This window comes from Phasianus colchicus, chromosome 1 (assembly GCF_987193195.1).
Source record: "Phasianus colchicus chromosome 1, bPhaCol1.hap1.1, whole genome shotgun sequence".
NCBI lineage: Eukaryota > Metazoa > Chordata > Aves > Galliformes > Phasianidae > Phasianus > Phasianus colchicus.
The window spans coordinates 77,823,116-77,849,160 of NC_143436.1; the positions used below are offsets into that span (position 1 = coordinate 77,823,116).

Below are 26,045 nucleotides of genomic sequence, written 5' to 3' on the forward strand. Positions count from 1 at the left end.
TCAAGCCAGTCTTCCAGGTAGTTGACTTTAAAATGACTCCCATTTTTCCGTGGGGGCTCTATGCATCCCTTCTCCTTTTCTGCCTTCTCTTGCCAGTCTTCCCTCACCTGCAGAGCACATTCCATGACCAACGCGTCACTGCATTGAAACTATACATTCACACCTAACTGGCACAGCAAGCAAAGTAGGCAGTCCCAGCTCAGTAGCAGTCATTTATCCTGTCATGTCTACCAGACTTGCCTTGGGGCAGGCTTAGAATTAGATCTGACAGCTGGTCTCGTTCACTACACAGTTTCTCTTTTCCTATATCATCAATCAACTTCATCTCTTAAGCTAGCCTAACACATCTATTTCTGAATCTTTAACCCTCCTAACTAGCCTACTGTGCTCACAGCAATCCAGAGGAGAGCCACCGAGTTGTTTTCCTGAATACCTGTTTTATCATCTCTCCACGCTTTGCCAACACTGCTCATCTCTTCTTCATAGCAGCAAATACACAACACATCTTCACCAGTAAGTCCCAAAGGTCCTTCATGGTCTTTTACAAATGTTCCTTTCTCAGTGGTCATTTCTAATCAGTGGATCAGTCTTCCGCCATACTAGTCTTCTTTCTCCTGTTTTTACATTTGGACACTGACACCTGAGAAAGCAGGATTGTAGTCAAAAACAAGCCAAGGGAATTTCCCTAGTTCTCCTTCAACAGTATTACAATGGCAGCACTTTTTCTCTGCCTGGTTATTTTTATCTCATTTTTAGTTTTAATTATTTGAATTAACTTAAAAAAAAAAAAATTACTTCATTTATTCACACAGAAATATCCCTCCCAACTTCAAACTCCATTATGCATATCATGAGACCTAAAGAAAATTTTCTTTGGACTATTGAGATAAAATGCTATCATACTAATTGGTTTGCCCAACTTCTTCCTAACGTGTCCCTACTTGTCTGCCTCTGTTTTTTCTTGTGTCTTAAGTTTTATTTAGAACATTTTAAGCAAGAATTCATCATTGTGTGCCAGAGGAGCCCCACATCTTATTCAGTGGGGCTGCTCTCCAGCATCTCATTCTCCAGTCAGTATGGAAAACGGCATACACCAGCCCAAAGAAAAAACTGAATGATGAAATGGACTATTAAAGACTATTGTAAGACCAGGGACACTTTAATTTAGTGAATCAAGTGAATTTAGTGAATCAAGCCAATGTGCAGAGGTGAAGGCCTTCCAATGTTGCTGCCTGGCACATCACGTAGATGCTCATGTATCTTGAGTTGGGCCACTGAAGAACATCAAAATACAAAGCAGGTGGATCAGGCTACTAAAATTTAAGTGGTTCAGGAAGATCTGGACTGGCAACATAAGGGTGAATTATTTACAGCTTGATAGGTCCATCATACGTCAGGCCACCTAGGAAAAGATGCAACATATAATGGGCTCAAACATGTAAATGTTTGAGGGGAAGACTTGACCATGGACACTATTGCACAGGTTATCCACAAATGCAAAATGTGCTTCAATCAAGGAAGCCAAGCAGATAAAGCCCCTCTGGTATGTAGAACAATGGCTGAAATATGAATACAGGGTGAGGTGATAGATATCACACTTCCACAAATCTGATACAGTTAAGCACCACATGCTTACAATGGTGGAAGTAACCACCAGGTGGCTAGAAGCAAATCCTACATCTCATGCCACTATCCAAAACACTAGCTAGGCCTTTTCAGTGGTGTTCATGTTGTTTAGCAACAGGAGAGACTGAATGCCATGCACCACAGTCACCACTGCACAATCTTACTGGAATAATCCTCAGAGCATTGTCTACTTCATTTCTTACTCACCTTTTATTTGAAAAGGAGTAGGAAATGTGGTTAGCATCTGTTTTCTGTCCCCTCTGCAAAGAGGTCCTTTAATACCAGGGCAGAGGTGCTGAAGTGACAGCAGGTCTCATGTATGGCAGAGGTTTGAAAGTACAGGATTGGCAAATGCATTAATATGGATTATGTTCTGGGGGAAAAAAAAAAAAAAAAAAAAAGAATAAAAAAAGAAAAAAAAAGGAGGACTAGGGCTTAGTAAAGAAAGGGAAAAAGACAGAGTAATTTCCACCTGCAAAATATATCTTGCCTCTACTTATAGTGCCTAACCATACCTATTCTTAATAGCCCAGCTGAAGGCTCTATCTTGCACCAATGCTAAAAGAAAAAAAGAATATAGCACATGGTTTCGCTCTTGGAAGGCTCATTTTCCTTCTGCTGTTAATAATATTTTGCCTGTGATTCCTTCTTTTCCATTCACTATGGCATTCAGTGCCATAAGCCATTCAGAAGCAGCAGGAGACCTGCTGCATAATGCCCTTCTCACAGACTCAGGCACCTCAGTCATACTGTCATCTACATTCAATTCAAGGTTGCTCTTTGGCACATGATATGGAAATTGCTAGTGGACTACAAAGTGATAGGTTGGAAGAACTCAGCTGACTTGATATCAACTGGAAAATTCATGGAAGAGAATCAAAGCACAGAGAAACCAACATTAAGAAGCAGTTCTTTGCACATTCACACAAGAATATTCCTCACACTTCCTTCATAAATAAGCTGTTCTATTGTACTGCACAGCAGCTTGAACCACTGTTCCATAGTAATACCTATCACACATAACATAGATAGTTCCCAGAACACACCTCCATTCTGTTGTCCTTCATTCATGCCTACCTCCTTCCAATTGGCACAGATCTGCCTTAACTGAGTAGGTGAGAATGTTAAAGCCTCATAGAAGGGTACCAGCTCTCTATTTAGAAACTCCTGACTTTATCAATACTTCTGCTTGCTCAAGAAGAAAACAGGGCTGCCATGGCTCCAGACTGTCTGGTGTACTGAGTTTAAACAACTAAGGCTAGTAGTAGAACCTGCCCATAGAGAATCCCAGGGCCATCTGGAAGCATCTCATAACATGACAAAATAACACTTTTATTTGGTGCCAAAAGTGGTATTAAAAACTTCAGGATCTTAGAGAGAGATCAGCCTGACAATGGACTGGATACAGAGGACAATGTGTATCTCTTTCTCTCTGCTTTTAAAGATCTGTAATGTCTGTGCTATCTGGTCCTCACCACCACACCAGCATTGCCTAGGAGGATTATGGCTAGACTAAGAAGAGATGTAGGATAAAGCATACATTGCAGATAAATTATAAGACCATGCTAGACTGTGTTTTCTGTGCCTTCTCCTTTCTAAGTGGTCATATTAGCTGTGTGTGAGGACAGGAATTTTACCACACCTGCTTAGAGCACAGCTTGCCAACAGCATCCAGCTGTATCAGTTCTCCCTCGTTAACAGACATGGGTCTGATGCACTAATTTTTGACCAGTGTTAATCCAGTGCCTCCAGTACCTGCAACACTACTGAATCAACAATGGGTTTCATCAGCAAGTCAGGCATGCTGGAGCTAGCTTTGTCCATGTTCTGTGTACTAGGCCCCATGGCCATTCTTCCAGAGCAAATGAGCAACTGTGAAGAAAAACAGTGAATCTAAAGTAGCTAACATGCTACAGCATTAACAACTGCTTTTATATTTTGGAAAGAAAAGAAGGAGAGAAAAGAGAAAGGAGAAAGGGGAAGGGAAAGGGAAAGGGAAGGAAAAACTCCTAAGTGGAGCAGCAGTTTGATGTAGGAGTTTATCAACATGCAAACAAAATATCTGAACCACACCAGGACTACCAATGAGCTGGGCTACTGTGCATGCCTCAGACTAGCTTTGCTCTTGATCAGAATGTTGAGGCCTGGTAAGTATATAAATTGCAACTTGAAGCATATTGACTTGACAGCTTTGCCCAGTGTTTGGAACAGGAGAGCTGTTACTGGCTCTTTGGCCAAAACTGTCATGGCTTTTTGCATGGAGCTGAGTCCCTTGTGCCTCTGTTTCCCCATCAACTCATGGGTAAAGAGTCAGATCATTCACATTCTGCTTATGGTTTACAATGCAGTAGTTGAAAAAGTAAAGTAAAAAAATCCCTCAATTCCTCTTCCTGGTCTTTTCCCAGCCCACTGCAGAAGTCCATAGCACACCTGATTATTGATCTTTACTCCTTAAATACTAGGAGCATGGTGGCAATTTGGCTGCCAGCTAACGTCTGAGCCATGGGAAGAAGGCAGGGAACTGACAGCAGATCTCCGAATTCCCATCCTCCCTACTCTGATTCATCTCACATTTTGGCATGCAAATGACCTTTTCCTTTCCCTGTAACCTTTCCCACAGAAAGAGTAGATTCTTATGCATCTCCCCACTGCGTCCCCTTCTCGCTACTCAGGCTGGGAAGATGCTAAGCACTGATAGGTAGCTGATCTTTGAGACTGTGAAGGCATATGATGCAAGAGCAGACTCCTGGGGGAGTCTCTTCTATATCACCAGTGAAATGGAAATATTTTGAGCTGATAAGAAACAGTGAGAAGAAGAGGATGATGAAGTAAGACCTGAAGGGAGTTGTGACAGGTAGCTGGAAGGGAGACCTTCTCAGGACTCTCAGGAGGATGAGAGCGTGTTCCTGGTGCAGCTCATCATTTTAGACTGATATAAAATCTCAAGGCATTGCTACGATTAGTGAAGTGATATAAGCTGAGGATCCTGATTCCTGGGAGGGAAGAAGCTAGATCTTCAGACTTTCTTAGTACTTTCAGAATGCTTTAGCTCATGCAGCAATTTTTTTTTTTTCCCCTTAAAAAAATTGTCACACATAGTTGTGATAAAGCTGGAAATGTGAGGTCTCCATGTATCATTTCTTATTGTTGGAGTTCTGCATACAGCAGAAAAGCCTACATTGCCTTTTACAGCAGGATATGGAAGAAGTGAGCAGGTCCATGGTAAAAATGTTTTAGTCATTCTGTTACAGACCATAACTGAAATACACTGTGATTTTTAGCTACTGAATGCTGTTCACACGTGAGGGATTCTCAAGATTAGAAAGATAAATTTAATCAACAGAGCTGTTAATAATAGGCAATTCTTACAAGGAGTATCTCACTAGAGCAAGTACTTGAGACTTCATGCAGCCATTATTGTTAAGGCTGACTGCCGTCTCTAATCTGCAGGGCAATACAGTTCTCATTTTTGGGACATGGTGTGATAGGAGTCAATATCAAAGCAAAGCAGGTACACATGTTTCTTTTTGTTTCTGTACCTGGACTCAGCAAACATGTAGTACTAGAAGACTCAAAAGATTCCTCAACTTTTCCTACTGAAAAACGTACAAAGAGCAGCATAAGAATATGTCTGACTATCCACTCATGAACTGCTGCATTATGTAACATACAGGGTTGTTGCTAGCCTGCCTATGCTGCCAGGTCTTGTAGACTTCAGTTTGGTCGGACCTGCTTCCCTTCTTAGCAGGAGAGGCCATGCCTTGCTAATGAGCTGTTTTTGTGACCTTTGTGTTCTTATCCAGAGGATTGCTCATTACTAGTCTCTGAGAGAACAACCTCTTAAAAGGACCGAGGTGTTCTGGTAAGACACCAAGTTGAACATGAATCAGCAAAGTGCCTTTTCTGTTAATAAAACTATTTATATTCTTGGTTACATTAGGCAAAATACTGCCTGTAGATCAAGAGAGGTGATTTTTCTTTTCTACTCAGCATCACTGAGGCCAAACCTGAGTCCATGTCTGGTGTCCCAGCACAAGATAGACATGGAGTCACCCAAAAAAGAGTCCAGTGGAGTCCAGTGGAGAGCAACAAAGTTGATTAACAGACTGGAGTACCCTCTCCTTCAAGGAGAGGCTGAGAGCTGGAACTGTTCAGCCTGGAGAAGAGGAGGCTCAGGGGAGATCTCATCAATGTCCATAAATACCTGAAGGGAGCGTGCCAAGAGGACAGAGCTAGGCCTTTTCAGTGGTGCCCGAAGCCAGGATAAAGAAGCAAGCATGAAGTGGAACATAAAATGTTCTCTCTGAACATCAGGAAACACTTCTTTACTGCATGAGTGACCAAGCACTGGCATAGAGAAGTTGTGGAGTCTCCCTCTTCGGAGACCTTCAAAAGCTATCTGGACGTAGTTCTGGGCAACATGCTCTGGGTGTCTCTTCCTGAGCAGGCATAGGACTGGAAGACCTCCAAAAGCCCTTTCCAGCTTTAACCATTCTGTGTTTCTGAAAGCAGATGCGCTGTGAAGGGCTGAAAGAGCATGGAGTGCAGTCACAGTGAATTTAAGTAGTGGCCTTGCCCCTGCCAAAAAGGGAATTTCATTAGCAGCTGGGACAGTTGGTGGGAAAGATGGTGGGAGCAGGAGGGCACACCAGTGCAGAGAATTGACACAGCACAGAACTGACCCCCACGCATGGCAGAGCTGCTCCGCTCAACTGTCTCAGCAGAAGGGATGACTTCCATTCAGACTCACATGCCTGGGATACTGCTTGTACCATGCACCCGTATCTCCCCTATCACAGCTTCATGCCATTCCCTTGGCATATTTCTTGTCACCAGAGAGAAGAGATCAGCACCTGCCCCATCGTGAGGAAGCTGTAGGCCATCATGAGGTCTCCCCTTGATCTCTTCTCCATACTGAGAAAACCAAGGGACCTCCACTGCTCCTCATACACCTTCCTGTCTAGATCCATCTTTGTAGCCCTCCTTTGGACACTCTCTAATAGTTTTATGTTCTTTTTTTGTGACGCCCAGAACTGCACACAGTGCTCGAGGTGGGGCTTCACCACTGCAGTGCGAAGCAGGACAAGCACTTCCCTTGAACAGCTAGAAACACCATGTTGATGCACCCCAGGCTGTGGTTGACCTTCCAGGCTGCCTGGGCACACTGTTGATTCATGTTCAATTTGCTGTCAACCAAGACCCCCAGATCTTTTCAGTGGGGCTGCTCTCCAGCATCTCGTTCTCCAGTCTGTACGTATAGCTAGGACTGCCTCTTCCCAGGTTGCAGAATCTGGACTTGCTCTTGTTAAACTTCATGTGGTCAGTGATTGATTGTTTCTCCATCTTTCTGCAAGGCCTCTCCAGCCTCTATGGAGTCAAGAGCTCCTCCCAGTTTAGTATCATCAGCAGATTTGCACAAAACTCCTTCTACTCCTACATCCAAGTCATTTATGAAAACATTAAAGAGCTGAAAGATGCACATCTTAGTATTTGAAAGATGTCTTGTATGTGTAAGGAATGGCGCTGGTATGATAGTGATGGTAAGCCCATGGAATTAAAGGGAACTCTTGATGTGATATTCTTTTGTTTTGTGCAAAATTTTGATGTTGTTCAGTAACAAAAATGGGAAAAAGCAGTGTGGAAAGATGGCCTTTGAAACCTGGTAAGTGACCATGGCTGGCCAGAAGACAAACATTTCAGAATATCATTGGAGGAGGTGATGCATGCTGAAGCAGACCCACTATATAATAAACTACCAGAAAATGAGAAGCAATATGCCTTGTCCATTGGTGGGTCGTGTCATACTGTAGAAATGCATTGGAAATAGAAAGCTGCTGTATGGATCCCTACGGTACAAGTCTCAGAAAACTGCTGAAGGAGAAGGTGAATCAAGCCAATGTGCAGAGGTGAAGGCCATCTAGATGGCCTTCCAATGTTGCTGCCTGGCACGTCACGTAGATGCTCATGTATCTGAGTTGGGCCACTGAAGAACATCAAAATATAAATGCGGGGTGAGCTGATAGACATCACACTTCCACAAATCCGATACAGTAAGCACCGAATGCTTACAATGGTGGAAGTAACCACCAGGTGGCTAAAAGCAAATCCTACATCTCATGCCACTATCCAAAACACTATCCTGGGCCTTGAGAAGCAAAACTTATAGCTAAAGGCACCCAAGACAGAACTGACTTAGACAACTGGACTCATTTATGAAAAAAAGACTCACGATACCTGGACCAAAGAGCATGGCATTGAGTGGGTATATCACATCTCCCGTGTCATGGTTTTATGATTTTTTGTTTTCGGTATTCCACGGTATAACATTGTGTAGTGCACTAGGAGTTAAAGAGTTAATGCTCCAGTTCCAGGTACCTGTCCCAGAAGAGAAGGAGAACTTCTCTTTACACTGAGGGCTGTTCGCTGTTTTGTTACCGTTTCTGCTCAGAGGGAAAGATAAAAACTGTCCATAAGTCACTTGACCTCCCCTTTTGATCTTCTGGCTCATTTCTGCTCCCAGACATATTGTCTCAGCTGGCTTAGAGTAAGGCCTTTGGCTTTTCGGACACTCTCATTTTATTTGATTCTTCAAATTTGATTTGAACTTCAATTGTATTACATCGTATTATAGTATGTTATCTTGCATTCTGATATCTTTTTTAGCAAATGAGTTTGTTTCTCCTCAGGTTGTTGTCGCTGCTTTTTTTTTAGGCCCATCTCTCTACTCTTTTCCCCTTTTTCTCTTTCCTGGGGCATGGGTCCCCCCGCCCCGCTACTCATGGAACCGGGCCAAAGCAGCCTGTAAATTGTTGACATCCTATCACACCAGCCCATGGAAAAAAATTGAATGATACAATGGACTGTTAAAGACTACTCTGAGAGCAATGGGTGCTGGGACACTTTGAGAGCGTTAAAATACACATTTAGCAAAGGCCACTTTGTTAACAGTAGATCTGCCAGTTGAGCTGGCACCGCCTAATCAAAACCCCTATGTGCTGTAGAAACAGGTAAAGTTCCCACAGTGCACATAATAAAGAACATGCTGGGGAAAACAATCCGAGTTATTCCTGTTTTGAGCAAGCCTATCTGTGGGACTACTTTTGCTCAAGGACTGGGGTGGATGTTGTGGGTAATGTGGTAGGATGGGGAATTCTGCTGTGTACCTTAGGGGGATCTGATTTTGGAGGAGAACAGCCAGTGGTAGTGCCTCCTATTTATTGCCATGGAAACTACAACAGATATGAAGAGCCCAACGTGTGACAGAGCTACAAAACACTATTTTTGAACATAGTCACCACCATTAGCTATGCATCTTTGCCAGACATGAACGAGAGTGCTGCGCTTGTAAAAATCTGCACCAGCAGAGGTGAGCCTCTGTTGCCATCATCGATGAAATGCACCACCCCCCGCTTCACTGCACTAACATCCACTATTTGTTATTTACAGATGCTCAGGAAGCGTCGATGAATGCCAACGGATGCAATTTCTTCTGCACGGAGGAATTCAATTCCACATCTTTGCTTCATACGCACTTGTATGTCTGACGCCATTTTGCCAGACGGCCCCTAAGCTGCCATCTGTCACACAGCAACAAAATGTAACAGAATATTAGCAGGAAGGTTCAGCCTCTACTGCCATACCACCAACAGCTGCCTTAGACATCATGGGCCAACGTAATAAAATAGGAGGCATTGCTTTTGAAGACGCCCTCAGATGTTAACTGCTATGTAATATTGTATGTCATTACTAGTGTGCTTGCTGTATCAATATTAGTTCAATAAGTTACACAGATTAACAAAGGATGAATATTGATGGAACCGAGCAAAGGTGGTGGTGATTAACCAGGGTATGCTGGCAAGCGTGGGACCAGAAAGCATGATGTAAATGGTATGGAATAAGAGCAGATATTGTCTGGGTTTCAGCTGTGATGGTCACCTGCCACTACTCAGGTGACTGGCTAGGCATCAGTCAGCAGGTGGTGAGCAACAACTGCATTGTGCATCATTTCTTAGACACACACAGAGGCTGCTCCAAAAGTATTGCCTCCTATTTTATTACTTTGGCCCACAACATCAGAGCCTATAGCTCTCTAGCCCACCAGAAGTGGATTTGCTCTGTCTTTTGTACCAGAAAATCGTGTAAGACAGACCAGAGATCACACGTGCATTAGACATATCCTGAATTCCAAACCAGAGGATTCAACTTAATGCACTTTCCCTCAGCATCTCTAGTGGAGTTTCCTGTGATACAGCAGTGGGTGAAAAGCCTAAAGTACGTGCTTGGCCTCTCTATTCCTTTTTGATTTCTTATAGCTTTTCAAGCTCTATGACTGCTTAAAGGAATTTCATTCCTAACCTCAGTGCTTCAGGTAGGACAAAGAGATTCCAAGAAATTATGTTGCCTGGGGTAAAAGGAAATTTCAGGATAACTTACCAACATCAGCCAGTAAGAGACTTTCAGGGACTGTCATTGTCACCGTATCAAGAAAAATCACAAAGATTTGGGGAAAATTCTGAGGCAAGGTGTTTCTACTGACGTCTTGTAAATAGTGATACAAAAATCGAAGTTTGCCCAGATCGTGGCTGTGGTTGCTTAGCCTGCTACTGAAGCTATTTTACAAACAGCCCTTTCCCACAAAGCAGCACCTCTGTATGGAGTGGTTCTTATAAATGCAGATTTATACTAAACACATCATCAAAAGAGTATCAACACATTGATACTCTCCCCTCCCACAGCAACCTGTCTCTTTCCCCGGAACTAAGATCCAAGGCTGAAGCCCATGACAAGGCAAGCAAAAGCATTTGCTCATACTGTGGTCCAGCCAAAGCACGTCACTAAAGGTGGCTGCAGTAAAGATGATACTCAGCTGCGCTCCTGCAAAAACTTTATTGAGTATGCAGATGCATGAGTCATCATTTGTCTGGAAGCAGAAGGATTAGGTCTTTCCGTGGCCGTTTCCTCTTTTGACATGAGGTCTAAAGAAGTGGGAAGAGTAGCCCTATTGCAATGGGAGAAACATACCTTTCATTCCCAGTTTCAATTGCCAGTGAAAATACCAGTATTCACATTACAGGTTCTGTTTCATGTTTTCAGCTGATGTCTGAAATGAAAGCTGCTTTAACCATTCTGTAGAAATCCATCTTACTGCAACTGTGACTCCACCAAGTCCTCTACGTACGTATTAATAAGACTATGGAACCAAAAGAGTTACAGCTCTTCTCCATTCCAGCCTGGGAAGGGAAGAAGAGCTGAGAAGGAAAAATGAACCAAGATTTCATGCTGCAATCCAGTTAATAATTTTTTTCTGTACAGCTTGAGTAGTCACTCAGTCACATATAGATGATTCTTCAGATTTCTGCCTTGGCAACTTTCACGGCCAATGTGTTTTTGGATTAAAAGAAAATGGTATTTTGGGCTCTCACCTAGAGGAATACAGGGCAGGCGGAACATATGGACAATGCTAAGCTAAATCGTTTACCAACTCAAATATTCCCCTAACAACTCTACAAGAATAAAGTTACCACTGCAATAAAGAGCTAGTAATTTAAGGAATGTACGGGGCTTAAAGCCATTAAACCTACACAGAAGATGCTAAATAAGATGAGAACAAAGTAAAAGTAAGGACAGAGAAGGAGGAAGTGCTCAGAGCCTTTCCCATTGGACATAATTGAGGAGTGTACCTGTTTCCTCTCATACCTTGATTAGCCAGGGCTGTTCAGGGCCTATGTAGATGCTAAGCCCTCCCCAGGGATTCTCCACTCTAGCACCAGATTAGAGAGGTTCTATCTTGACCCACATAAATAGTCCACTGCAGCTCAAAAAGGCAGCTCATAGCAGCCAACCGGCCCGTTTCCCAGCTTAGTAGGAGTCAATACTCCCATGAATGAAAGAATTGTCTAAAAAGAATGTCTGCTTTTGATTACGTGAACAGATCTCAGAAGAGGAGTGCTTTCTGTAAAATCCAAATAAGCTAAATTCAGTCTTCTGGACAGTTTACTTCAGTTCAGGTATAAGCTGAGACCAACTAATGTCTGTTCCTAAGTTTTCATCCTCAAGACCAGGAAAGCTGATATCTAAAAGGATTTTGCTCAAACTGTCATTCATGGTGTCCAAAATCAGGCCCTCCATGAGTGATCGGTTTTCAGTAAAACTAGAGGCTGGTAGTTCAAGGGGCAACTGCTTAGTAGATTTGTGAATAAAAGATGGAGAGCTTGTGAGGGGGCCGTGCACTGTGTTGTTGGATTCTGTATTGAGCAATTCCCAAGAGGACTCACGGAGAGGATTTTTAAGGGGCGTGCTGTTAAAACCCAGCAAGTCCTGGTTCTCCTGGAAGGGTGTGAACGGCAGCTGAAGGGTTCTCACTGGACTGAAATCCAGCTCATTATCTCTCTTGGCTGACGATGCAGACTTCCAGGGGTCAAGGGCCCCTAGTGGGGGGGTAGTAGTTGCTGGGACTTTGCAGGGAGTGGAAGAAACTGGCAATTTGCTGAACATCTCTTTGACTGGTGTTTTAAAAGGCCCCTCTTCCTCCTGCAGGCATCTCAGCTGTGATACATTCTCCAGAGGCTGATTTTCCTGCAGTAAGGGGAGCTCTGCCCCTAACTGGAAAGGATCGAATTCATTGCTCTCTGGGAAAATAACGACAGGCTCTTCTGAGCAAGGCAGTGCTAGGCGTTGTTTCCTTCTGGATCTGCTTATTTCCCGCCTCTCACATCTCTTTATAACTACTGCATCAGAAACACCCTTAGATGGTGACTTCAGTATAGTGAAACATTTCTTCTCTGTCACAGCTGAGACTGGGACAAACAAGTCTGGCTCTTCCTTTACAGTTATGGTTGAAGCAAAGGGGGACAGCCAGTTCCCCAACTGTGAGCTTTCCTCTTCCTTAATACAGAGTGCCTCAGGGAGAGATGATGATTCCTCATCAAGCTGACAGTTGTTCTCCTTCAGAGAATGTGTTGGGGAAAAAAATCCTTCATCAAATTGGCTCTCCCCCTTGGCCGCAGCCATGGGTAAAGAGGATGACTCTTCAACAGAGAGCGACATCTACAAAAAAAACAAGTGACATGCAGTTAGTAAACAAGAATCGTAACCACTCAAAATGCAAATGACAGTGGAAGATAGAGAAGAAAGACCAGCAGCTATGGACAGTAGGACAAGTAGAATCTTCGTAGTGAGGTAGCAATAACAACAGCTAGAGATTGATCTGCCTTTGACATTGACACAGACAGATCTACAGATCATAATGGGAAGGATCTTCTAGGATAGGCAGCCGAACATTTCTGTGTTTGATCTTCCTCACACTATTTATGTATACAATAACAAAAAGAATTAGGTTATACTTCATAGAAATCAAGGAAAAATAGAAGAATAAGAATATTAACAATATCAAAAGAAAAATGCACGGGGGAAAAGAAATCATAGGAGGAGAGAATATAAATGAGCAGATGCATAAAGGAAAACAGGATCAATGTTAGAAAGAATGAAACAAGATGAAGCCTAACAATGCCTAAGTGTCTGAGACAGTCACTGAGACACAAGGAGAAAGATCTGTTCGATTATGTTTTTTTCTTCAGCTCAGAACACCAAGGAACTCCGCAAAATTAGCAAAAAGCATTTATTAGAAGTCTCTAGGAAGATGTTATACTTGTAAATAAATGCTCTTTCAGAAGCAATGCCTTATAACATGGCTCCTTAGAGCTATAAAAAAAGTATCTGCATGTTTCAGGGGTAGAAGAAAGCCATTTCCTCTAGTCCTATTCTTTTAATCTGAGCAGGGAAGAAACATGGTCTTGACTTTTCAACCCAGAGTGAATTAAAGCAACATACAGACTATATAATACTATATAATACATAATAACATACTATATAATCAACTAGCAGGTATAGTCACAATACAGACAGAAAAGGAAAAGCAAGAATTGTCACCTAGCCAGAAGCTTACATGCATGGAGGACTCAGTAAAGATGCAAAAAAGAACTATGTGAAGAACACAGTCCATGGAAGAAAATAGCTACAGAGAAAACAAACCAAACAAAACACAAACACTCATTCCACCAGTCCCCTACAAAGAAGGAAAGAAAACAAAAACAAAGAAAACAACCTTTGGAGCAATGCGCACACGTTTATTGCTCCGGAAGGTCTCTGAACTGTTGTGGGATGCTCCCTGTACCGCAGATAGAGGAACCTTCAAAGAAGGTTGCAAGACAAGAGGCTGACTCATTGGAAACTGGATCGGAACAAGGTAGGAGTTGATGCGAGGAAGCAAAGGCTTCATCTTTCGTCCTGGAAGAGAAAAGAATAGATTTGCTAGCCTTCTACCCTTCTTTCACCACATATGGAGAACCAGACACCTAACAGGAAGTACTTCTAAATACTCCCAGATAACCATTTGATCAATTACTTTCATTTGCCTTCTTTGCTAGTTTTGAGGATACCAAGCCAGAAGCCCTGATGAAGAGCGAAATATGGCCTTCCTTAATAGGTCCTAGATCTCAAACTGGGGCAAGCTCTATTGTCACTCGGTTTGAGCACCTAGTTCCCTCCATCTTTCTATCACATCCTCTCTCAGAGACAGCAGCACTACTTTTAGCTCCAGAGCTGAGGGATGGGAGCAGCTGTAGGAAGCCTTTAAGCAGGCAAATCTGGATAACAGTTAATAGTTTTGTACCTAGAGAAATCTGTGAAAGTATCTGAAATTTATGGGAATTATTCATTTTAGTGTAGCCTGAAGTAGACACTCACGTGCATTCTGGGGTTCAGTTTTGCTGCTACTGTTGCTTCCCGTGTTCTTCTGGGGATCTGGAACATGTTGCTTTTGCTCCTGTAAGCATTGTGAAATAAGAAAGAGGAGAGAAAAGAATAAAAGAATTCATCTTTGTTCTACTGCCTTGTTCAGAACTGCAAATCAGAAGTCAGTACTGAGCTAATACAGAAAAAGCAGCCGTTAGAGCCAGCATGAGTGCTGGGTGTTATCTCTGTGATACTTGCTGTTTTACAGCCATGCCATCTCAAGGCTAGCTACTAAAAATCCACATAGAAACAGAAATGGTACCACAGAGCTGCTCTAACAACAGACTCTGCTGTAGAGCTGACCTTGTTTGGGTGTCCTCAGTGCAGAAATGTGATTAGCATACATTTATTTGTATATTTTATCTCTATACAAACCATAGACCTGAAAATCAAGCAGAGGCACCAGAGAAGGCAATGGTCTAAGAAGAAGGAATGAGGCCCAGGGCTGTAGTGGTGACAAATAGTGTCTGATTAAGTCACTGAAAATACATCACTGTTAAAACTGAGTTCAAGAGACAGCAAACAGGTTTATCCTTCACAGTACAGCTGGCTTCCAAAAGTTAAAAAGGAGCACAGAGAGATCCTATTCTCCCTGATTTTGAGACTCAGAACAGACTGGGGCTGCTTCCACAGAGGTGAAGATTGTACCTGAACCCTCTGTCTCAGCTCTCTCTGAAGTCCCAGAAAGCTTCCCACTGCAGCCTATTTTAGCAGTAGACTTCTAGTTGCTCAAAACTGTACAGCTCTTGCCAGCTGTGGACAGGACATATAACTTGAAGGTAATTAGCCTGACTCCGCTCCCCAAAAATGGGTCTGCACAGAGCTGTACAATCATGTGCAGCAGTGATTCTGTCCCCCTCCCCAAATCTCTTATCTTTTTCTAGCAAGAGGAGATTAGAAGTCCAAGGCCCAGGCTAGAGTCTTACTGATTCAGAGTGCTCAGACGATGTTGACCCCAAGTCCAGCGGCTAGTGGCAGCAAGGCAGTGAGAAGAAGAAAAATAAGAGGAAATTACCAACAATAAAAAGGGACAAATTAATCTAGCATAATCTGAGCAAACCAGAGAATGAATCTGCCCTCCCATCGCACAAAACATAGAAGAGACTAAACACATCTTAAAAAAACTGAAAATTCTCCTAATTTTCCAGCTGGGATAGAACAATTCCATCTTATGAGTGTCTAGTCAAACAACAGAGGAAATACTGATCTAATTCAGTGGAAAGCTCTCATTAGAAATTTGCAGCAGTCCTATGGAAACAGGTCGAACAAGCTAATACATTTGGCGTGATACCTGAAGAATGAATGCATCCCAAAGAAGCTCCAGCAGCAAAAGCCACAGCACCCTTTTCTTTTTTCCTCCAAATACAGAGATCATCTATTTTTTAGAAGAAGCAACTGAATTTAGCTTTTACATAGAGGCTGATGCCACTGAATATTAACTATCCTTTCAAATTAAAGTGCATCTGTTTAGTGTGGCATTTAGGGACTGGATAGGCTGTCCCATTTTCTTTGCATAAAGCATTCACCTTAAACACTTGGTCCAATGTTAGGCAACGGTTGGCATCAGGGTGAATAGTCCAGAATGAGATTTTACCATTAGCAGATGTCTCACGGACAAACATATCATGGAGGGACAGGTTATGCCGAATAGAGTTCTGTGGAGAAAGGAACAAGGAGGAAGTTGAAAAACAGCATTTTTGTTATCAGCACAGAAAGGTCCATCTCAAACATGACTGTCCTAACAAAAAGATTCCATTCCAAAGCCCAAAGTGGGCATTCTTATTCACTGCAAACTCAGCCAACTCTACCATTAAGTCTCTTATTCTCTTTATTCCTAAGATCCTCATTCTTACTTCAGTGATCAAACATCTCACCACCTTGCCTAAGTGGAATGAGAAAAAGAATAAAAAGTTCAAATATGGAACATTTGAAAGGAGAGGATATTTGGGGTGGGGTTTTAAATTAATTTCAATCTTGCTCTGCAGGCTGGGAAACAACTTTTCATTTTCAGCTGGAAGGCTTATGATAGTTTCACCCTGTGGCCAACTGGAACTTGAAGGCCTGCTTGTTACCTTCCAACCTGGCTTAGCCACATGCTTAAAATATGGGAAATGATCCTCAATCCAAGTATAGATGTCTTTCAGAGTCATACGCTTCCTCTCAGTGCTGTTGATGGCAAACTGGATCATGGCCATGTAGGAGTATGGAGGTCGTTCTGATATTGAATCCTGCCATGAGGAAGAAGAGGAGGGAATGGTAACAGCAGCAGAATCTTCAGTCTGAGAGACAGAAGAAACAATTTATGAGTGCTTGAATAGTTGACAAGAGCTGGATATTCCATGTACTGCTATTTAAATTGGTAAAGGGAGTTCTCAGATTATTTAGAGATTGTCACGTCTAGTTCTTGCAAGTCTTCTAATCCAGATAGATTGCATCCTCATCAAAAGTTTTAGTGTATACTGTTGTTCTCTCCTACTTACCTTGATTCTTTCTTGCAGAGGCATCTGGTTCTCTTTCTCCATGCCTTGCTTCACAGAACAGGGAGTTAGTCCATCAGTTTTCATCTTCCCCAGCCACTGGATGTTAGTGAGACTATTATCCAGCACAGAGCTCATTGTCTCACCACTGCCTGTTGGGAAAACAAGCCCAAAGCTCTGCTTATTTACAAGTAACCCTCTTCCTTCATCTCAAGTGGCAAAAGGAAAGTACTAACACATACTTTTTGAAAGGGTATCCCTGAATCAGGATAGGAACAAGATGGTATTGCAAAGCTAAAGCTTCTGTATATACTTTGAGTTCCTGATTGCATGTGCACCTACCCAATTCCTGAAAAAAGCTGTAACATTAAAAACAAAACAAAAACAAAAACAAATCATAACATTCAAACCAAATGATTGTTCTCAACCAAAACAGGAAAGCGTTGACTCCAGCACTTTGAGAATTCAAACATTTTTAGCTAAAGGATTAATTAAGTAAACAGAAGTCAAGGAAAGTGGCATAAACTCCAACCTAGCACACAATCCAAGTAGCAATCAAAAATTCTTCATGGTTTTGAAAATCAACAGTAGAAAACTAATGTTTTATTGTTTATGGTGGGGTTGTTTTTAGTAATATAACAACTGGAGCTACCTACGGGTTCTTCTCAGACAGCACTATCCTGTGGGATAAGATTTGCTAAAGCCCAGATCTAAGTAGCTGTTTTAAATTCCAAATACAAATATAATCTGAGAAGCAAGTCAAAGTAAAATCAGTCCAATTTCTAACATTTGCCCACCATCTTCAAGAGACAGCCAAGAAGAAAACACTTGCTACTTAGTTATAAAAGAGTCTGAGTCATTTCTCTTTCAAAGGTCTAGGCCCCCTTTTGTCACTAAGGCACTCCATTCCTTTGCCTCATATTTTGTTCTTCTAGACTAGAATTCCCTCCAACTCACCTCACTTCTTTTTATTCAGTACAGAAATCTTGCTTTTTTCAAATGCCAGGACTGTTTCTTTCAAAGTATATCCACCAAGATCCCTCAGATTCCATTACATATGCACAGCTACTTTGTAGTTAATTGAATAACTTTCACTGCTACTGAGATCTAAGTGCTCTGCTCATTGTCCCAATTTGCATCTCTTTATCTTTAAGAAGGAGAAAAAGGTAAGGTTTACATACTGTTCTCCTGTTTCTGTGCAAATGCAGAATCAATTCCTGAATGCCAGACCATTGATCCTCCTGCAAGATCGGGTGTCTGTGAAATACTCTTCTCTCTTACTTGACTATTTGAAGACCTAGCCACTGCGCCAGGTTTCTCCACTGAGGGAAGGTGCTGTGAAAGTATCAAACCTGCTGAACAAGAAGTTCCCCCACTGCTAATGAGAATGAACTTATTGGGCCCATTGTTGCCACATTCTTTTCCTTTTACTGTCAGGGCCTCTATGATGCTCTGGATATCCGCATTTGTAGGGATAGCCACCACTTGCGTGTTGGGCATGGTAGGATGGTTCATTATCTTTATTCCCGCTGGAAATTTCTGCAGGCCACAGTCTATTTTGTCTCTGCATTGGCTGTCCTTTAGGTCCTCCTGACTGTGCTCCTGCTTAGGTGTCTTTTCATCGTGACCACTGTTCTCATCTCTACCTGAAGTACTGGATACCTCCTTCTGTAGAAGGGTCAGTTTCCTTCTTTTGAGAATTAAGGGCCTGCGAGGGCTGGTCCTCATTATTTATCTGTACAGTTACTCTCCATTGAAAATGAGAGGAACAAGTCCTGCAAAACAAAAGATACAGCATAAGTGCACAGACAGTAGGAATAGATAAAAGAGGTCAACAAATACATCACAGGTCTTTCACAGTGCACATGTTCTCAGCAATTTCCATGCTGCTAGAAAACAGAGAAAGAAAAACAAAAATGAAAGTTTATAATAAGATTGAATAGGCTACAGGAAAATATACTTTACCTCTTTTATCAACAACTTGTGGAAGCATGATATGAGAAATATTTGCAGAGTAAATACTTGCATCAGAAGCTGAGAGCCATGATGTATCCTTGTTAGGAAAGCATGTGCATCTGTATATCTAAAGGCTGAGAGAGACCTGAGACTTTTCAGTCTAGAGAAGAGAAGGCTGAGAGGGGATAACTATTTATTAATACCTAAAGTGCAGGAGTGAAGTTGATGGCGGCAGACTCTTTGGTGGCAACAACAGAACAAGGGGCAACGGGCAGAACAACAGCAAGTTCTACACTAATAGAAAGAAGAGCTTGTTTACTGTCAGAGTAACACAGTACTGGAATAGGCTTTCCAGAGGCATTGGGGAGTCTCCTTCTCTGGAAATATTCAAGACCTGTCTGGAGTCTATCTGTATGAGGAACCTGCTTTAACAGGGAGGTTGGACTTGATCTACAGATGTTCACTTCTAACCCCTACAATTCCATGGATCTGTGAAATCATTTTGCTTTTCTTCACTATTATTCCTTAGCTCTGTATTTATCTACCTCTAATTTCTCAGACCTAGAGAAATAGTTTCCTCATTCTAGTCCGCTGTTTATAAATATCTGAAGTATAGAAGTCAAGTAAGTGGAGGCAAACTCTTATCAGCAATAGAACAAGGGGCAACAGGCAGAAACTGGAACATAGGAAGTTCCAGACTAACACAAGGAAGAATTTCTTTACTGTGAGAATGATGGCACATTGGAACAGGCTGAACAGAGAGGCTGTGGAGTCTCCTTCTCTGGAGATATTCAAAACCCACCTGGATGCTTCCCTATGTGAGCCACTGTAGGGAACCTACTTTAGCAGGGAGGTTGGACTCTATGACCACTAGATGTTCCCTCCAGCCTCTACAATTCTGTGGTATCTGCTTTACAGAGAGGGATGCTAATACTTAGCTGTGAAGTGACTTGACCAGCACTAGCCAGTAAGCTGGAGGGGTGAGAAACCAGAATACAGAAATAGCACTCTGCTGTAAGCAACAGGTCACAACCTAAAAAAAAAAATATGGATTTAAGAGCTGGCACAAGATGTGGAAAGCAGAAATTGCTCTGAACATTAAAAGTATACAATACAAGCAGAAGTTAGGCACTTCAAAATAAAGGCAAAGTAAATGCTTTAGTCATTCCTTCTGTAGATTTGTGTAGCACTAGATAGATTCATGATAGAGCAGTAAACAATTTAAATTTCAAATTTTGGGGTGGCAAATAATTTAGATTATATAGTGGAAAGGAGTGGAGGTCAAATCCAGATACTGCTTTCAGGGTAAAAAGCTGAGAACATCTTCTGAGAACAATACTTATAAATATAATGCCATTTAAGAATTAGATGTAGAGATTGCCTCTTGCAGCAAGCCACCAGAGAAGAGAAAAAAAAGTTACACTTATTGTTATCACTGGGGATTGGCAGAACAAGGTGGGCAGAACAAAAACAAACAACAAAAATGGCATTTTGCATTAGTAGATTTGACTGGCTTTTCAAAAAATAAAGCTCACAGTAAGAATCACCTGGAAAGACACAAAATGGAAAATATCCATTAGATGAACTGTTCTATGAGCAGAAAGAATTGGGTGCAGATGCTGCACAGCAGCTGAAGGCCAGAAACAGAAACATACATGCAGGCTGTAGCATTCAGGGACACACAGAGCCTTTTACCAGGTTTACAAGGCTCACTTACAGGAAGGTCTCAAGACAACAACAGAGGCGTAACTGTTTTCCAGCCCCCAGGAAACCGCACTCTCTAGAGGAACAAATAATTTCCTAAACAGGCCAAAGGCTGTTTTCAGCAGCAGGAAGTAACACGAGGTGCACACAAGTCCATAGAACTATGAGAACGAAGCAAAAAACAGGACACTGAAGAGCTAAGCAAGTACCCCCTCAAGCCTACGTCACCCACTCCAAACCTCAACCCTCACCTCCCCGGACTGCCGGGTGCTGCTAGCCCCGACGCCCTCGACAGTGAATCCCTCCCGCTCTCCCAGGATCCCTCCATCTAGGTATTTGCCTCTGAACTCTCAGAGCAGACCTCACTGGGCAACCCAGCTCCTCACGGGGAAAGCCCAAGCAACGGGAGATCACAGTACAGCAAGAAATGAACGCTGAGCCTACAGTCGCAACTCACCCCCTCCCCAGCCGTGCAAGAGACGCGCAAGGAAAAGTTAGCTTCAGGACTTCCGGTCGCGGTCGCCGTCCTCCCCCTCCCCCACCCCCTCCCCCCAGTAGAGATAATTTCCCCGTTTGAATTTGGCGCCTGACGGTTCCTTGGTATCACGTGCCGGCCCGGACCAGTGAAACGCAGCGGTAGGCGGGGCGAAGCGAGGCGGACCAATGGGTGGTTGCTAAGTAGGATAGGGCTCTGCCTGGCCGCCTGTAAAGAGCCTGGTTTGCGTGGTTTAGCGGAAGAGGTTGTTATTAGGTTTGATAGTGGTGGGTCATCTGTTTCAGTAGAGGTTATCTGACCCGAGCCTGAGAGATTCCAGCTTTACTGCCAAGTTTGGCTCTTGGTGCGTGCATTCGTGTTTGCTGCTGGAAGGAAAGAGCAGCTTCAGCGGCCGTCCCAGAGATCTTCAGAAAAGAGCGTCTGGACTTCTCTGGTTTGTGAATATTAAGGCTGTATCTCAAAACCTTGTGGGATCTGCTAAGGGGGCTGTTAAGTTGTTTTGATAATGTATAGTAAGCAGTTAAGACGTTATTAGTTTTATATCTTTAACAAGAAAATGTACTTCTTACAAGGTATTTTCTTTAAAATTGCTTGACTGTGTCAATCTGCTTCTAAATGGAAAAAAAAAACTTAAGTTTTGAATTCAGTTTTGAATATAGTTGGTTCTATATTTCTGTATTTTACTTAGGTCATATCAAATATGGATGACTTCCAAATTATTTCTAAAATATTTTTATGAAAAAAATCCTATGAGTTTTTTTATGGCTTGTGTATGCATTTTCATAAGGAAATAATATCTTCTACAATGTTTTGCCTTATTCAAAACACTACTTCAGGACTCCTTTTGCTGCTTAGACACTTCTGCTTCGTTTGTATAGTGGTATACCACAATGTATTTGGCTATGCATTCTTGAAGCTTTAGAGCGCTTAACTACTCATTCTACTATGTATATGCTAAATCTGCCTGGAATTTGATAAAAGATGTAAAAATTACTGGTAAGTAACAGTCTATATGGGGATGTGTATGCAATGTTACTGTATTAGTGTTTTGTTCAAAAACTTTATTTGAGGTTTCCAAATAATTGTTGAAGTCCATTTTCATTTGTTTATCTTCAACAGATTTGAGGGTGCTTGACCATCTTCTCAGAGTGCTTTCCTCTCCTTCAATTGGTTCTAGCAAGCATCATGAGGTTTCAAAGTGGTTTTGTCATATTGTCTGATGCCTCCAAAAAAGAAGTGTACCTGCAAAACTAGAAAGGGAAAGCTGGTATTCCTTGAGAGGCCATGGGAGGGACCCATCCATTGCTGTGAAACTCCACTGTATGTGGCTGAAAATCCAGTACGTGTTTCTACAAAGCCTGTAGACCAGAACACCTCTGCTGCCTGGGTTGGTATATGCTATCAATTTCTCTGTGTCTTGCAAAAACAGGTTTTTTAATTTTCTCCCACATCGCAACAGACTTTTATGTCCTTATAAGGAAAGTCAGCAGCATGGACCTGAATTCATTATAGAGGCCTAAAGCATAAATAAATGCATATGAGTTTCTTCACATTAAAATATAAAAAATAAAATCCTCTGTATTTGAAGGTATAAAACTATAGTGTGTATAGACCACAGTTTCTATTTGTCTTCTGAAAAACTAATTCTGGTGAAGAAGAAGCTTGCTTTCTGTGGCAATTGAAGATCCTGCACATAAATAAAAAAATTTCTTTTAAGGAAATCTTTTGCTGCTCAAATTTGCTGAAATCTAAAAGTTACCTGTTTAAAAACATGTTTTGTTTAAATATGACGCTACTAAATTTAGGGAACAGGGGTCTTTGCTTCAGAACTACTTATTTTAAATTGCCATCTCTTTCATTCTGTGTGTTTTGAATAGTTCCTCTCTCCTGAACTCCTTTTATAGTCTGAAGAATGTTCCAGGGGCTGGTTGCGGTGTCCTAAGAGTCCATATTTTATATCTTGTGATACAAAATTCCATGTTTGCATTTGTTTTTGTTTTTTTAATAAAGAAAATGGGAGCTGCAAAGGCAGACTATTCCTATATAACAGTAGTTACCACCTAGGGGAGTTCTATTTATTGATCTTGTTTATACAGTAGACTCAAGTGTGGTTTCAAACCCATATGAAACATTCCTTTAGCCTTTAAGATAAAAGGGGATAGCTTCTTTAGCAGTATCTTCTGTGATAGGACAAGGGAAAATGGCTTCAAACAAAAAAAGAGGAGATTTAAACCATATATAAGGAATAAGGGTAGTGAAGCACTGAACAAGTTATGCGGAGGTAGTAAATAACTGAAGACATCAAAGGCCAGGCTGTTTAGGCCTCTGAGCAACCTGATGTAGCATTAGATGTCCTTGTTCACTGTAGGGGAATTGGACTAGGTGACCGTTAAGTATCCCTTCCAACTCAAATGATTGTGATTTTTTTTTTTTTAATTATTATTATTATTATTTTACCCTGTAATTTTTATATAAGTAAGTTAGCACTATGGCTTTTGAAACACTGCGTGAAATAATTGCTGTGAAGATGTATGCTTTTTGTTTGGAAGAGCTTAAAATAACCATATTGCCCTGTGTTCTAAAGATCCAGTGTTTTCTTTGAAGTCAAAGCACTGAAGCTATTAGACATTAGAAAATATTGGTAGGTTTTATAACTCCCTGAACCGTCCTCTACAAATGGATATCACTTGTTTCACTGGCAACTGAATTTCTACTCTTTCAGATCCTCTTGACTGCTAGGCTCCTGGTAAAGCCTACATGGTGTGTTCTCTGAAGCAAGGAAGTCCAAGTCAATTGTTCACTTATGTTATTTTAAGTTTGTGCCAGGATACAATTATTAGGAAACTAGAGCCATGATTCCCTAAAGAATGGCTTTGGTTCAAGCAGTTCAGATGTACGGCACGCAATCATTACCCATTATTAGCTTGTACTTAGTTTTCAAGGGACTGTATAGAAACGAGAAGGCTAAAAGGGGTTTGTGGTTGTCATAACCATATATCCAGGTTGGGCTACTCTAGGTAAAAACAAATTGCAAGAAACTGAACCTGACTTCTGAGACCCTGGAAGATAAAGACTACTGTAAAAGAAGGATTTTCAAGTCTTGAGTAAGTGCCCAAAGTCTTTCAAAGCTCAATAATTTGTATTTCATTGACAGTCTTCTACAGAAAGCTGATTTTAGTAGAATTGACTTTGTGGTCATCTGTTAATCTTTATGTTGCAGAGTCTCTGAAGAAAACATGTTTCGGAGGGATATTTTGAAGGCCTAATTAACATTATCTTTGTATTACTCCCAATTGTAGCTGTAATTGCTCAGGAATACTTGGGCTGTAGTGTAGTTCATTTATTCTGCTATGCTAAGAAATAGGATCCAGCTCTGAAATGTTCTAAGTCAGCAGGTGTTGAAGGCATTAGTGCCTGTTGGACAACTTAAACTTCTAATTTAAAGTCTTTGTGTGCTTTTTTTTTTCTTTTAATTTTTAGGTTACCCAGGGATAGTTCACTTGCACCCCACTCGCTTCTCAGGGATAGAACATAACTTTGAGGTTCGGAGGTGTTTTCTGCTTACCAGCTTGGCTAACAACTAGTTTGCTTTGCTGCAGGCTAGCTTTACCTATTTAATTCCCATGCTGAAGAAAGATGGGATGGGTGGCAGAGTAGAATAAGGTTGGTGTTTCTCTGTCTGGAGAAAAATACTGTTGTTTTTTTTTTCTTATGTCTTTAGGTGTGCCCACAATTTGAAACAACTAAGTCATTGGTTTTGAGAGTGTGTCAGAAGAAGCAACATGGTTCTCACAAGCTTCAGAATCAGGATGTCAGCTATGGTTTGCTTCATGCAGAGACAGCTTGTCGAAGATCTGTGGCCTGCAAATTTCTTCCCTTAATTTTTGAGAATTCAGAAGTATGTTCAGTCCACTCCACAGATATGCTGAGTCATGAAGGAAAGAACATACAGCATTCTCACAGCCAGTGCAAGAAAGGGATAGGATCAAAAGCTAATATCCAGGTGAATGGTTCTGAGAACTGTAGTGAAACACTATCGTTACCTATTTCTCAGCCTGTAGGGCCAGAAGTCTTCAGTCCACTAGATACGGGGATGCCACAGTTGCCTTCTTTAAGGAACTGTACATGCAGCAGTGCTCTGCCACAAATCAGTAGTCATGCTGAGTGGGTGTCCAGTGTCCACTGTGGGAGGGAGCAATTGGCAGGAACACTAGTTATGGATACTCCTGAGCGTGAGTATGGAATAAAGGTTACCTGGAGGCATCGGCCTCATCTCCTTAAGTACCTGAGAGACAGGGGGAAGCTGAGTACTGCTGACATACTGGTGAAGGCAGACCTCGAACTCTAGAAGTCAGGGTGCCTTTTGATTGGCAAAACAGTAATTTCATGCACAAGGACATGCCTAAATACAAAATGCTCTTTTCAAGGATAAAGAGGGACAATAGCTTAAGCCGTACATTGTGCTGGGGCATGCTAATTCTATTGAGGAGTCACAGCTACGCGTAGGGTGCGCCCTGTTCTCGGGGGGCGAGTGGCGCGATTTTTTTTTTTTTTTTTTTTTTGGACTGAGCTTCCTTGCAGAGGGTGGGGGAGGGCAGTAAGTGCAACGGGCCTTTCCACCCACGCAGCTCCTGCGATCCAGAGCTTAGTGGCCTGCGCGACCAGGACAACAGACGGGATTGGGGGGAGGAGGCGGGGCTCGGCGCTGACCTGGCTGACACATCTGCGCATGTGCGGTTCGAGTTCTTGCCAGCTGAGGGGGCGCAGCCGCCAGTCGTGGTGCGGTGTGCTGTGCCTTCGGCCAATGGCGCAGAGCTTGAGTTACGAGTTCCGTCGCCAAGGGTAGTGGCGAGGGCGAGGCAGGGTGCGTCGGCCGAGGTCCTATAGTTAAAGGAGGGACTGAGGATGGAAGGCGCGCGGAGCCGATGCGCGTTTAGTGCGGGCAGGTGAGTGGGGTCCAGCGGGGCAAGGTGGGCACGAAGCGGTCTGCGACG

General features: G+C 42.3%; 3 protein-coding genes across 14 annotated transcripts in view; 2 read left to right on the forward strand and 1 right to left on the reverse strand.

The window, feature by feature from the left end:
- Nucleotides 1-10,034: 10,034 nt before the first annotated feature.
- On the reverse strand, nt 10,035-21,119 carry FOXM1 (forkhead box M1). Of its 10 annotated transcripts, XM_090148314.1 has the most exons (12): nt 20,917-21,006; nt 20,569-20,716; nt 19,654-19,884; nt 18,077-18,670; nt 16,899-17,047; nt 16,491-16,697; nt 15,945-16,073; nt 15,710-15,793; nt 15,345-15,386; nt 14,371-14,449; nt 13,730-13,911; nt 10,035-12,672 (listed from the first exon to the last, which is right to left on the reverse strand). In XM_090148314.1, exons 4-12 carry the CDS (start codon nt 18,621-18,623, stop codon nt 11,620-11,622), a joined length of 2,472 nt encoding a protein of 823 aa, XP_090004440.1. In that variant the 5' UTR covers nt 18,624-18,670; nt 19,654-19,884; nt 20,569-20,716; nt 20,917-21,006; the 3' UTR covers nt 10,035-11,619. The 10 variants fall into 10 exon arrangements, with proteins under 10 accessions (XP_090004440.1, XP_090004448.1, XP_090004453.1 ...); XM_090148322.1 differs by lacking the exon at nt 19,654-19,884; XM_090148327.1 differs by lacking the exons at nt 19,654-19,884; nt 20,569-20,716.
- A 75-nt stretch (nt 21,120-21,194) lies between these two features.
- RHNO1 (RAD9-HUS1-RAD1 interacting nuclear orphan 1) lies at nt 21,195-25,399 on the forward strand. Its single transcript, XM_090148411.1, has 3 exons — nt 21,195-21,484; nt 22,171-22,438; nt 24,773-25,399. Exons 2-3 carry the CDS (start codon nt 22,271-22,273, stop codon nt 25,397-25,399), a joined length of 795 nt encoding a protein of 264 aa, XP_090004537.1. The 5' UTR covers nt 21,195-21,484; nt 22,171-22,270.
- Nucleotides 24,935-26,045, forward strand: part of TULP3 (TUB like protein 3) — a 36,428-nt gene continuing 35,317 nt past the window's right edge. For 2 of the 3 annotated variants that reach the window (XM_031611538.2, XM_031611541.2), the window contains exon 1: nt 25,858-25,997. In XM_031611538.2, the coding sequence (XP_031467398.1) occupies nt 25,957-25,997 (41 nt within the window). In that variant the 5' untranslated portion in view covers nt 25,858-25,956. Of the gene's footprint in view, nt 25,055-25,857; nt 25,998-26,045 lie in introns of those variants that run through there. The other variant, XM_031611539.2, reaches the window with a different exon arrangement.